The sequence below is a fragment of the Equus caballus genome, chromosome 8, assembly GCF_041296265.1.
Source record: "Equus caballus isolate H_3958 breed thoroughbred chromosome 8, TB-T2T, whole genome shotgun sequence".
NCBI lineage: Eukaryota > Metazoa > Chordata > Mammalia > Perissodactyla > Equidae > Equus > Equus caballus.
The window spans coordinates 43,684,568-43,698,328 of NC_091691.1; the positions used below are offsets into that span (position 1 = coordinate 43,684,568).

Sequence of the window (13,761 nt, forward strand, 5' to 3'; positions counted from 1 at the left end):
TAGGTATGGACCCCCCCCCCCCACACACACACGCCAACTTAGATATTTCAACCAACATGACCATGGGTGGCTTCAACCTTCCTGCACATGTCACATCACTCACGAGTGTTCAGTGAAGTCCTGAGGACAGTTCTGAGCAAAAGCTGACATCTTGGCCAAGGGGTCATGCCTTGGGGCACAGCCTGACCTGCCCTGGCCTGCCCTCTTGGTATCATCACTCCCACTGGCCTCATCAAGCCCTCGGGAGGACCAACCCCTGGGCTTCTGCTTTCCTGGTGAACAAATACTGTCTGACTTCAGACTGCCATCCTCAAAAGGAACGCAAGGAATATTTGGAAAAAAACACAGGCATCTGGAAGTAGAGCCTTGAAGGGCTGTGCTTTTGTGTCTTGGAAAACCAGAGTACAGACTTTTGTCTCTGAAGTTGAACAAATCCTCATTTCCTTCCAATGAGAAGATTCAATCGGTGACAACTTTGGGAGAGCATGAGTGTTAGGCCCGGTGGTCCTCAGTCCCTCTTGGAACACAGTCCAGTCGCTGAGTGTGGCCTGGGCAGCCTGCCCTCTGCTTGCTGAGTGCCCCTGGTCCGTGGCCTGTGGGTCAGCAGGGTCTCTCCACAGGGGGCCGGCTTCCTCTTCGAGCAGTCCAGACATCCTGCCGGGGTCTGTTCTGGGTCTGTCCTTAATGCTCTATGCTTTCTGCATTGTTTGCGTCACCATGCATGCCATCAAAGTGGGCCTGATGGTGCTCAGCCTCCTGGAGGTCCAGCGACCCCAGGGCAAGACCAAGGGGCACTAAGCCCTCACCCCAAGCCAGGCCAACTTCATTTACTCTGCTTTGGCATGTGATCCTTGCCCAAGGGGTCCACATCTTGTCCTTAGAAGACTCTGCAACCCACCCCCGCCATATTCCACACAGGATAGTGGACCGAATGTGCTACACTCTGCCCTGGTACTTCTGGCTCTGTCCCCAAAGGCTGGTTTCCAAAGCTCTTGCTGTTACCCAAGGGGGGAAAGTTCTGAGCAACAAAATTTCTTAAAAACAAACAAAATAAAACCCCACGTCCTCACCCAGGGAAGCAGAAGCCTTACGGTCAGTCCTCCGGAGGGCCTGGTGAGGCCAGTCCGGGTGATGAGACCAAGGGGTAGGTCCCTAATGTGCGACCTCTGGGCCACACCCATCTCTTGCCATCCTCTTGTACTGTCTGAACTGCAGGAACGGGCAGGATGACAAAGTGCAGGCTCAGCCTCTGAAGAAAGTTCAGCTTCTTCGCTGGCGTTACCAGCTTGTCTCGCATCTCGGTGGCCCTCCCAGGGCACCAGATAGATTCAGAGGGTTGTGCAAAGAGGCCAGAGTCTTAATCCATGAGTGGCACACGCAGTGTTTAACTTCGGTGGGACCCTCTAGCTCTAGTTGCTCTGTGCTTCTGTGGAAGCAGGGCTCCACGTGTCTGCCTTAGAAGTTAAGGCGATGGGATGGGGTGAAGGCCTCAGAAAGGCCTCAGCTCCGGGGGGCTTGGTTAAGATGCAGGCCATGCAGGCCCCACAGAGGCCGGCCTCTTTAGCCTCAGCAAGGTGGGCTTGTTCATGAGCACATGTGGTCCCAGGATGTGGCTGCTGCTGCTCAGTCTGGGGTTACAAGTTCAGCTCAGGGGTTTCATCTTCCATGGGCTGGCCTGAGCCTGCCTTCAGATGCGTGTGCAGGCCTCAGCACAGGGTAGGTCATATGGGCGGCCTTGGTCAGTGTAGCATCTTCAGGGCAGGCTGGTAGTGCTGACCTTAGCCCACGTGAGGGGCTGCCCAGGACCTTGGTAGACCCCGTGGGCATCACACTCTCAGCCAAGGAGTGCTGCAAAGGCAGAATCTTTACGGTCTTGAGACACCGGGGAGCAGTATGCGCTGCTTTAGAACTGCGAGACAGCTGTGTTCTCTGGGCACCACTGAATGCTAGGGACACATAGCCATACAGTGGTGGCACTACATCAGCTGCCACCAAATTCCAGTCTGCATTTGCACCCAGGAAGGAGGTTGTGGAGAGGCTAACCTTGTATTCAAGTAGCTGGTCCACACACTCAAGAGTCAACCCCCTCCTTATAGTCTGGATAATTAATAGCACATAAGGAAGAGTCCTTTCCTAGGAGGCCAGTTTTGGAGGTCCAAACAACTCTATGACAAAGGACACTGAAAACAGTTACTATGGCTCAGGACTAACACTGCTGTTTTGTGATTAAATAGAAAGTACACCCAATTGCATTTTAGTATGTAGAAACATGAGGCAGAAAGTGGGAACGGAAATTAAGAAGTTCCTGAGATATTGGGTGGGAAGGAACATCCCCAATCAGATCCTGTGGCTGGAGCTGCCATCGTGGCAGATCTCTGCACTCCGTAGGAAGGCAGCCCCGGGCCCCTGCCAGCCACGTCTCTGAGAGAGGGGACAGGATGCAAATGTGGATTTCTCATCAATTTGGCCAATGCACCAAGCCAAAGTTAAGCACCCCCTGGGATGTGTCTCCCGAGTTAAGGTCACGGTCATGGATGCTGTGTGCTGGGCCTGGCCTGGCTGGCTTAGCAGAAAATCTCGGACCGAGAGGATTCTCTCTTTTCTCTTCGCTCAAGCACCGGTGAGCCCTGCTCTGGGTTTTGGCAACACTCCTGACAGTTCTGAGAACACAGCTCTGCCTGGGATGAGCGTGGAGGCAGGGACTTGTCTCGCTTTTGGAATTGGGTCCCTATGGGCAGTCCTACTGATATTAGATTCTTTAAAAACTGAAGCACAATCAGAAACTTGGTGTTGAATTGAATTAACGTCTGAAGGACTGAAGGACTCTGTCAACACAGCACAGGCCGCTTTCCTGCGGTGACTTCAGGTCCTCTAAGGTGGTGAGAACGCCTCCCGTGCAGACTGACCAGAGTCATAAATTGGGGGAGGCCTTTAATCTCTTTGACTTTTACTCATGGAGGTAAGAGGATTTAATTAATGTTCTTTGGTTCTTGGACATTATCTTGATTTAATATTTTAACTTTCATTTCTCCCTGAAAAATAATGAGAGGAGGTTTATATTTAAACTTGGAACATTTCCATGTTAGCAGTTAGTTTTTGAAGTATCTTAATATTGTCATTTCACTTTACTGCAGAGCCTCACATAGGTGACATTGGACAAAGTGCCTGGACATAGTTGGTGAGATTGAATAGAGGCTGAAATTTTGGTCTTAGGTATAGAATGGTGTAGAAATTACTAATTAACAGAGTATTCTAAGCTATTTCGGAACCTTCTGGGGACAAAATCTAGACTGACCATGAGGTCCCATGAGGAATCCCAAGGAGGGGTGTGGTTGGTGTTGAAGGATGGAGTCACTAATGTGGGTACAGGAGGGCTGCTGGGGTCCCTGGGCTGGCTTCCTCCCTCTGGTGGGGTGGCCACACTCTGGGCTCACGAGGGGCTGCTGACTAGGCCAAGGGGTTTAAAGAACAAAAAACTCGGAGGACTTTTTCCCCCTATTCTGTATGGTTTTATCTACTGGGAGGATTATCATCACCATAGCATTCCTGGCCTCTTCACTTTCAGATTCATTCCCCCAGCTGAGCTTTTATCAATATTACAGGTGACATTTTTCAAGTTAAGACTTTATTTTTTTAATGCAATTTTAGATTCACAGCAAAGTTGGGCAGAAAGTACAGAGATTTCCTGTATACTCCTTGCCCCATACATGCACAGCCGCCCCTATGGTCAACATCCCCCACTAGGGTGGTCCATTTGTTACACATGATGACCTTCACTGACACATCATAATCACTCAGAGTCGTCGTTTACGTTACGGTTCACTCTTGGTGTTGTACATTCTGTGGGTTTGGGCAGATGTATAATGACATGTGTCCCCTATTATAGTATCATACACAGTGTTTTCACTGCCCTAAAGATCCTCTACGCTTTCCTTATTTGTCCCTCCCTCTCCTCTAACCGTTGGCAACCACTGATCTTTTTACTGTCTCTATAGTTTTGCTTTCTCTAGAATGTCATATAGTTGGAATCATACAGTATGTAGCCTTTCCAGGCTGGTTTCTTTCACTCAGCAATAGTATTTAGGTTCTTTCTTGCTTTCTTCATGGCTTGATAGCTCATTTCTTTTTAGCGCTGAATTAAAATATTCCACTGTCTGGTTGCACCATTCACCTACCGAAGGACATCCTGGTTGCTTCCTGGTTTTGGCAATTACGAATAAAGCTGCTATAAACATCCATGTGCAGATTTTTGTGTGAACGTAAGTTTTTAATTCTTTTGGGTAAATACCAAGGAGTTCGAGTGATAGATCATATGATAGGAGGACGTTTAGTTTTGTGAGAGACTGCCAAACTGTCTTCCAAAGTGGCTGTACCATTTTGCACCCTCACCAACAAGGAATGAGAGTTCCTGTTGCTCCACATCCCCCTCAGCACTTGTGTTGTCAGTGTCCCAGATATTGGCCATTCTAATAGGTGTGTGATGGCATCTTGTTGCTGTTTTGATTTGCATTTCCCTGATGACATATGATGTGGAGCATCTTTCCATATGTTTATTTGCCATCTGTATATCTTCTTTGGTGTGGTGTCTGTTAAGGTCTTTGGCACATTTTTAAATCAAGTTACTTATTTTCTTATTGTTGAGTTTTAACAGTTCTTTGTGTATTTTAGAAATAGCCCTTTATCAGAAGTGTCTTTTGTAAATATTTTCTGCCAGTCTGTGGCTTGTCTTTCCATTCTCTTGACAGTGTCTTTCACAGAGCAGTTTTTAATTTTAATGAAGTCCAGCTTATCAATCCTGTCTTTCATGGATTGTGATTTTGGTGCTGTATTGAAAAACTCAATCACCATACCCCAGGTCATCTAGGTTTTCTCCTGAGATATCTTCTAGGACTTTTATAGTTTTGTGTTTTATATTTAGGTCCATGTTGAGTTCATTTTTGTGAAGGAGACAGGTGACATTTTAGTCTCTCGTCTTCCCCTCCCTTTCCTCTTGGTTCAGAGTTGTTTGTGTAGCCCAAGAAGGCACAACACAGGCTCTTTAGTGGGCATTCCTAAATCCTCCACATGTGGCACATATTTTTGCTGTTTTTTGTTTTTCATTAAGAAGTCACCTCCATGAGAGCAGGGTTCTCCAGAGCCAGTAATTTCAACCTTATGGAAAAATCAGTCACCCTTTGGGCTTTTAAGACTCTGTGTGCTCAGGCCCCACATGCTCAGACTTGGGTTGACAAGTCCTGAGGTGAACGCAAACCTGGGCATTTCATTTTTGTAAACTCCACTTGATTATCTGACGGGCTGCTAAGGTTGCACTATGTAATAAATTCAGGAATTGGTGGGGCCTGACGTTAGAGGTCGAAACCCTGATCACAGTTGATATCCATGCTTTATTAGGACCACAACTCCTGTTTTATTTATTCAATCACACATCCATTATGAGTCTCAGACTTTCTGATTTTAGAAAAAATAGGAAGAAACTAAAAGCCTAATCATTTGAAAGATACTAAAACTCTTGACTTACAAATTCTAGTGGTTTCACCCTTTGATAAGACCAACTCCAGAGCACACAACCTGTATGATCTCATGGGGTTCTAATTACTAGACTGGAGACTAGCAGTCTATCACTAGACTAAAGCAGTAAAAGATTTAAGGCTAGATAAAGACCACATGATTTCACTCATGTGTGGAAGAGAAACACACGGACAAAGAGAATAGTTTAATGGTTACTGGGGGAAGGGCGTTGGGGGTGGGTACAAGGAGTGAGGGCACATTTATATGGTGACTGACAAATAATAACGTACAACTGAAATTTTACAATGTTATAAACTATTATGACCTCAAAAAAACAACAAAAAAAAAGATTTAAGGCTTTTGCAAGGGTAGCAAGGAGAGAAGCCTGGATATAAGAGCACGACAGAAGTGGTAGAGGTTTGGCGGGCTGAGAAGCATATCCAGGAAGCTTGCTGCCTAATCAGGGAGTGTGGTGACCATGGCCAAGTCCATCATGATAGACGGACCGACCCCATTCTCCAGTCTGTGGTTTACCAGCTCCGAAAGGAGGCTGGCTGATGGTGGGAGGTCCAGATATGCCACATAGTTACTTTCTCCCATACCTGGATGGAAGGGCTTTGATTCAGATGAGCGACATTTGTTTATTTCACCCGTGGCTTTTATTCAATAACAGACACCTGTAGAAATCATGACAGCTTGTTGTTCAGATACCCACATTTCTCAAGTAAATTTACATTCCCATCTTGATCAGCTAACTCCTTTGTTAAAAACATGCAAACACAAAAGGAAAAATAGTCTGGGATACAAGAATCGATTAAGAACGAGATGAATATTTTATAATTTATCATGAGATTAAGGCTAGTACTTTATTCCTGGTGCAAAAAAGTGACTTGCAAATGATCTTCTTCCAGGTTTTCCGATATTGTCCATTCTCTATCTTCATGATAATTTTCTTTGTAACTAGAAAGTTGATTTGGGGGATTTGGTTCCAAGTAAGGTGGTTCTGAGTACAGAGGGAAGCATGGATGGCTATGAGCACTGACTAGGCCACACTGGGGAAAGTATTTAAATTCTTGGTGCCTCAGTTTCCTCATCCATAACATGAGAAAAAGAATCCCTCCCCATTGGTTTGCTCCAAGAACTAGAAGCCATAATCCATGTGCAGCCCATATGAAGGGGACTGCCCCCACGAAAATGTCAACACATGGTGATTGTTTCTCTAGAAGACACGGTAAAGGAGGGAAGGACCAGAAAGCCACTTGTAAGAGAACTTCACCCTCATTTTCAAACAAAAATGTTCTTCTGGAAAGTCCCTCACAGTCTGGAACAGAGAGACAACCCCCATTCTGGAAAGTGATAGATTGCTTTTCCTCCTTGCCTTTTGGCTGATCCAAGGAGCAGATTTTCCCAAGGCGTGGCCAACCATCTCAGTGGCTTAGGAAAGCATGTCTCCTATGTGTGGTCGAGAGGAAGTGACCTAAGCATGAAGGACCCTGGGCTTGGCTTACCCAGGTGAGCATAGGACAAGAGTGTCTCCTGGGACAGGAGCAGAGTGAAGTTGTCTTTCCTTTGACACCACTGGCTTTGGAGCGTGTATGCTCACTGTTAGTGCCAGTGAAATAGGGTCACTGGTGAAGGACAATATAAGATTTAGCCGACTGTCAACATCAAACACGTTTCCCCAGTCTCATTTTGATGGTGATAGAAAAGTCCTAACATCAGAATGTAGCCCATCAAATCACTGATCCTACCAGAAGTCAGAACATCAGAATGTAGTAAATTAAGTCATTGATCCTATAGCAGTAATATTCTTCTAGATTGCCCATATCTGTAATATTATCCTGTTTATCTGAGCTAATTTATGAGATTATCAAGGAATATGGAAAGACCAGGCCATCAAACACAAAAACCAGATTCTTAGGTTAAAACGGAAACTGAGAGATCCTAAAACTCCTTGGAGGGCTGTCCAGCCACCCATGTTTGACCTGGGTGGCACTTTAGCCTGGTGTTCTCTCACACTCTCTGCTTATTTGAACAGTCCGAGGTTTTGCAGCCATCTGGCCCTCTGCCCTCAGAGCCAGTGGCTCCAGAGAAAGCCAGGTGAGGTGCAGTGTGGGGGCACCGCCATGGCCTCTTTCTCCCGTTACTCGAGAAATTCAGCGATGCCTCCATGTGGAAAAGGGTGCGTCTCATGGTACATTTCCCTGCCAGAAACTGGGTAGCCTGGGGAGAAAATATTCTTGAAGACAGAGAGATGGGCTTAATTACAAATTGCTCAGTACTACCTAACCTGACACTAAATATACCAAAAAGCTGTTTGGGAATCTTGGGGTCCAGCAGGTCTGACCAGTGAGAGTGCTCACGTGGGTGACATAGTGGAGGGCTGACCAGGGCTAGGTTGGGCAGAGGCAGAGGCTGAAGACAAGGAGACTTCAGTGGAGAGGCTGTGCCAGCAGGAGGCTGGGGTGCCAGCAGGGCAAGCAGTTTTGAGGGACATGAGTCAATTCCTGGCTCCACCTGAGCCATGGCAGGTCTCTAAGCTTCTTCATGCCTCTGGTTCCTCACGCTTTCAGCACAGGGTTTGGCACAGCATGAGAGCCAGTTCTGACGGATTACTCCTGTTATCGTCACTATCCCAGCCGCTCCTGCATCTGACTCCAGCCGTCTTGTCCGGGCTCCCCGGATGCAGTGAGGGGCGGGCAGGGAGGCCAATGACCCCTTCCTCAGGCTTTCCTTGAGCACTGTACACAGAGCCAGCTGCCGGGCCAGAGTCCCAGGACGGTCTCAGAAGTCCCTCTCTTTCAGCAGCTTCCTATGGACCCCTCAGTGTCTCCCTCCCCTCTCCTTGCCCTCTCTGGTCCCACTTCTGCTGTCGATCCATGCCTTTCTTCTGGAATGCTGTGAATCCCCACTTGTGAAAGTGTCTAGCACAGAGCTTAGTTTTCCACAGAAGAAACGCAGGCTCCCAAAGTCGTACTGCGGATCTAACCTTGAAGTGTTTTAGAAGTATGAAGGCTACAACTTAGAAAAGCCAACACTGGAGGCCAATTTAATATTTTAAGATACTAATATCTTCCTCATTGCATTTAAAATAGCCACTTTCTACTGCTAGTGTTTCTAGTCAATCTTCAAATTGCAAAAACTGAGCAGCAGCAAGTGAAAAGATTGCATTTGCAGATCATTCAAGAATAAGAATCTACAGAACTGTCTGCCGTGACCCCACGGCCACAGGTCAGATGGAGGCCAGAGGGAGCTAGGAAGCCTCCTCCAGGAGCCTCCGGTCTGGGAGAGGCCAACCTGACACTGTCACATGTGGAACACAAACCAATATGTGCAATATTTAGAATTCACAAAGCTCGGTAAGTGTACAATATTTATATAATTCAGCCTTCAAAGGATGATTTCTGTAAGTTCGGAGAATTTTACACTTCTGATTTGGAACAGTCTGAACATAGCCTCAAATGTTCATATTAGAAAAGAAAAATAAGGAGCTCTGGACCCAACCCAGGAAATCAGAAAAAGAATAAAGAATAACACGAAGAAGGCAAAGAAGAAATAAGAAAGGCAGGAACAGAGATTTATAAACTAGAGAGCAGACAAACAATAGGGAAGATTACCCACCACTCCTTGCAAATACTAAGATAGATGAATAATAGGCAAATGTGATCAATACAAAGATGTAAGAGCATAACCACAGATACTTATGACTTAAAATGATGCTTTAATTAAAAATATTCTATGTTTAAGAAATACCTTTTATTCTAAACAATGTAGGCTCTAAGAGCCAATCGTCTGCGCACACGGGTTACACCAAAGCGCTGTCATGCCACATCCTTAACCAATTTACTAAGCCGATCAAATTTAAGACTGGTACCTCTGTGGAATTACATGTGTTCTTCCTCATTGAACACTGTGTTTAGAAGAATCAGGGCAGGTCAAGGCACTGGCAGCTTCCTCCATCACTCTCTATCCTCTCTTTGCCTCCCCAAAACCCCAAGTAAGAAGTAGGCCAGCAGGGACAAGCCCCACAGAGTCTGTGATAGCACCAAGGTGGATGGGGGCGCCCCTTATGCAGGAGAAAGAAGAGTGAAGCAATGAATATTCTAGCAGAGCTGGGATCAGGAGCCCATCCAGGCCACATCGACCCCTGGACACGCTCAGAGGGGATTTTGCCCATCCCACTCAGGGAGGGCAGGGTGTCAGGGGCACGGGCTGAACTCGTATAACCAGCTGACACTCCCTCCAGGCCCAGGCTCCGTGTTGAGGAGAATCTGCTGGGAATAGAGATGGAGCAGAGCAGCTCCTATTGGGAAGACGGGGCTAATATGAAGATAGCTAAGGAGAACAGAGTGGGGCCTGAGAAGGGAAGGGCGCCTTTGTGAACACTTCAGAACCACAGGAGTGGGGCTCTAGAGCCACAGAGCCAGAGGAGCCATCCCTCCACCCCCAAGTTAGGGAAACTGTCACACACACAGGAGCCGCAGAAGAGGACTGTGCTTCAACCCAATACCGAGTTCTTATCAGTAAAAAAAGAATAAGGGGCAGGCTCAGGTCTTTAGAGATGGGAAAAGTTTACCAGCGAGATACGCCCACAAAATGGGCAAAAACTATAATCCAATATTTCAAAATGAACTATAATAAATTAAGAAAATAGCAGAGAACATTAAAGAACAATAGAAATCAGAATTTGAAAACTAGTGAAAAAAGGAAAATAATTATTTCAGAAAGGATGACTAAACAAGGACAACACAACAGTTCTGGCAAGGAACGGGGCCACCTTACAGACGGGGTGACTGACCTGGGCCGTCAGAAAGAGGGCTGTGGTCATTCAGCTGGGTGGGAAGAAACTGTTGGTGCTCAGGATACCGGAGTCCTAGGGCTGAGGGTCTGGCTCACAGCCCCAGGCTCGCCGTCCTATCCGCAGAGGTCCTAGGTGAGGTTGAGGGGGACAAATGATGTATGTGGAGGGCATGGATGGTGGGAATTACAAATGGACTTGAAACAGCCGCAGCAGTGGAGACGGCAGCTCCTTCATCTGACTCCTCTCTTGTAAGGGCAATAGACCTTACTCTGTGATTATAAGAAGCCAATGGGTCTGAGAGGCCCAAGGGTGTATGGTGATGGACACTGTGATCTCCTCCGATGCCTTCTGCACACCCACATATCGGTGCCCATGGGTCACGACTGTGCCCCTCAAAGGCAGTAAGCTCCTGCTGCAGGGAACTGCCTTGTCAAAGGGGACAGCCCGCTCAGGGAGTGGCTGTGGCAGTGACTTGCATCCAGACACAATGCCTTCACTCGGGACAAGGACAGGCCACCCCAGCTCCCAAGCGCCCCACAGGGTGGGGTGAAGCTCAGTTGCAGCTGCATGGCGAGGCAGCCTGTCCCTCTGCCTCATCCTGCCTTCCTCACCGACTGCTGTAACCCCAGGTCCACTTGCCCAAATGTCCTCTGGTGACTGTCCCCCCCAGAGACTCTCTCTAGAGATCCCCATCTAAGGTGGCAGGCCTCCCTCATAAGGGGCATCCATTGGGCCAGGACAGGCACTCATTTGAGGCTTAGAAGGTGGATGGTTCCTTCATGTTGTCAGATAAATGAGGCTGAGAGGGGAAGCGACCTGCTGGCCCAGGTTCCCAACCAGATGGTGGCCGAGCAGGACCGGAAGCCGCCACCTCGTTCTCTGTGATTCCACTCGAGCCCCTGCCTCCCCGGAAGCAGCGCTCTCCTTCTACGTGTCTATATTTCCATCTTCTATATTTTCCCCTTGTACATGCCAGGAAGCTTTTGTCTTGAGCCCTGGAAAGCATTTTCTTGAGGAGTGTGCCCGTTCTGCTGTCCGTTGACCTTCAGATTCCTTCTCAGCAGCACCCTCCCACTTGCCTCTTTCCTAAATGTGTGGTAACACGCTCTCTGGAAATTCCCTGTTGACGTTTTTAAAAGAAAGAATTCACAACCAGAAATATGCACAGTGATGCTTCCTGCTGTCCGGAAACCGGAACGCGTTCCCCAAGTGGTCTGATTTGTTGTTAAAATGAGTGAAGCGTTTATTGCAGGCAGGGTGGAAGGGCTCCGGCTTTCACGGTTGAGAACAAATACGCGCCAATTCTCTAGAAGACACTGGCACCATTTGTACTCTGCTACTTTTTTAAAGCTCCACGTTCACTGTAATAGCTTCCTGTTTGGAAATCAATTTGTTACCGGTCATTTCCTCTTCATGCTGTTCATATAGAGCACCCACATGTGAAAATCAATAACAACAACAAGAAGTGGATTCTTATCTCAGTTAATTTTTTTAACTCCTTGCACACAATATTGAAAACAATTACTTTTCCTATTTCATGCAAAAAAAGGCAGAAGGAGGGGTATTCTTAAAAGGACTTTGCAAGATGTGCTTTATTTTAAGTCAGTCCTGAACCCAAACTACATAAGATCCTTTCTTTGACATATTCTAGTCCATTCAATGATTCCTCTCAGAAACTGTATTTTAATATGGAATGAAAACTACATTTCAATCATAAGTTTTCATGCTACATTGCTATTTAATGAAGAGGTTGTATTATCAATAATAATAATAATTTAAGAAAAGGCCATTTTTTATTTCCCCAAGCTCAATATACATATTTCTTTCATAATTATGAACTTAAAAAACCCGTCTCAGATGTAAAAATGTGATTTGGAATATGTAAACTCTTTGATATACCTGAAAAACAGGGAGGAAAATGTCACATATTGGAAAAACCATTGCCTTAAATCATTGAAATGGGGAAAAGCGTGTTGAGGGCTGGGGAAAGGTAGGAGAGCTCAGGACCTCAGGGAGCAAACCTACAAAGTCGCAGGGTTCCAGGTCCAGCGGGGCAGCACGCGTATCTGTCTACCTGTGTCCGTGTTGCAGAGGAGCGGCCACTCTCTGAGGCAGAACAGCCACCACCACTGCCGGGCGTCACCAGCTGGGCCTCAGCAAAGCCGGTGTCCACATACTTGTTTTGCTGCTTTTTTTTTTTTTTTCCTGAGACGTCACTGGTGTTTAATGGAAAGATGTCTTATGAGTCTTCAGTTAAGATAAGGCAGTAAGAGTGTCACTAATGTTATCTTTTTGCTTAGAATGAGGCTTGTCCTTCCAAGGGCATCTTCACGGCCATCGGCTCCCTCCCTCTCTCCCTTCAGAATTGCTCAGGAGTTCTCAGCCTCCTATTGCTGTGGCCTTTTGGGTGCGCCAAGGCCCATCTGTTCTCCTCCCAGCAGATCCCCCTTGGGCGACAGAGCCCTGTACACCGCCTGACGGCATCTCTGCAGGAGGGGTGCGAGCCCACACGGGAGAACATGAGAGTCTCTCCTCTTCCTTCTTCTCTTCTGTTTCTCTGAGGGAGCAGAGCCATAAATGATTCCTTCACATAGTCAATCAGAACGCAAGACACCGTTGACTAAACATAAAGCAAGTAGCCCTGACTGCAGAGAAATGGAATTACAAATAACGTTTTCAATAGCGCCTTAACTTGCAAGGTAGCTTGGACTGCAAAAGGAAGTCGACTCCTTTTGGCCACCTGCCAGAAGAGAAACCATTTCCATCAGACTAGAAATGTTTAGCTCTTAGGAGAATATTGTGCTTTGTTTTTTTCTGAAAATTCAAATGTTAACTTGACTTGCAGTCTGTGTCCTAAGGTATCAATTTGTTTTTTCCCTGGTCCATTTGATCATGGTTTCTGGTGAACGATACAGGAATATTAATTTGGCATAGAGATCTTCCTCTAGTTCCAGTTCCCCTGTCTCTCGAACCAAAAAAATATCCGTGCATAACTTCAAAATTCGATCGACATTTGGAAGCTCCTCAAACATGATGGAGTGAGAAATCCCGCTGAAGAATTCACGGACAAACTTCCCAATCACGAGGACAACCGAAGCATATAGTCCCATGATACTGAAAAAAAATTAAGTAGAAATTGTACTTAGCAGTTAAACGTGTACTATTGGACGTGTCTAAAAGAAAAAATAACATTTTCCTCAAACTTCACAGAAGATGTGATAAACTTATGAAAGCTTAAATTTCTTCCCTTTGGTGAAAACATTTATTTTTTTTCTGATTAAAAAGGTAATTTATGTTCTTCGTAAAAAAGCATTGACCTATTATAGAACTGTAGGCATGAAAAATGAAAGTCCTTTGAAATCTCACTTCCTGGAAATAATCAATGCTAACGGTTTCACGTATGAACTTCAACTGGTTTTCTGCATATATTGTATGCATAGACCACATGCTGT

General features: G+C 46.3%; 1 protein-coding gene across 12 annotated transcripts in view; it reads right to left on the reverse strand.

Annotated features, from left to right (window-relative positions):
- Nucleotides 1-11,883: 11,883 nt before the first annotated feature.
- The window catches only part of PIEZO2 (piezo type mechanosensitive ion channel component 2), a 418,970-nt gene continuing 417,092 nt past the window's right edge, over nucleotides 11,884-13,761 (reverse strand). For 10 of the 12 annotated variants that reach the window (XM_070220589.1, XM_023647471.2, XM_070220591.1 and 7 more), the window contains one exon: nucleotides 11,884-13,423. In XM_070220589.1, coding sequence (XP_070076690.1) covers nucleotides 13,171-13,423 — 253 coding nt within the window. In that variant the 3' untranslated portion in view covers nucleotides 11,884-13,170. The remainder of the gene's footprint in view (nucleotides 13,424-13,761) is intronic. The other 2 variants (XR_011420922.1, XR_011420921.1) reach the window with 1 other exon arrangement.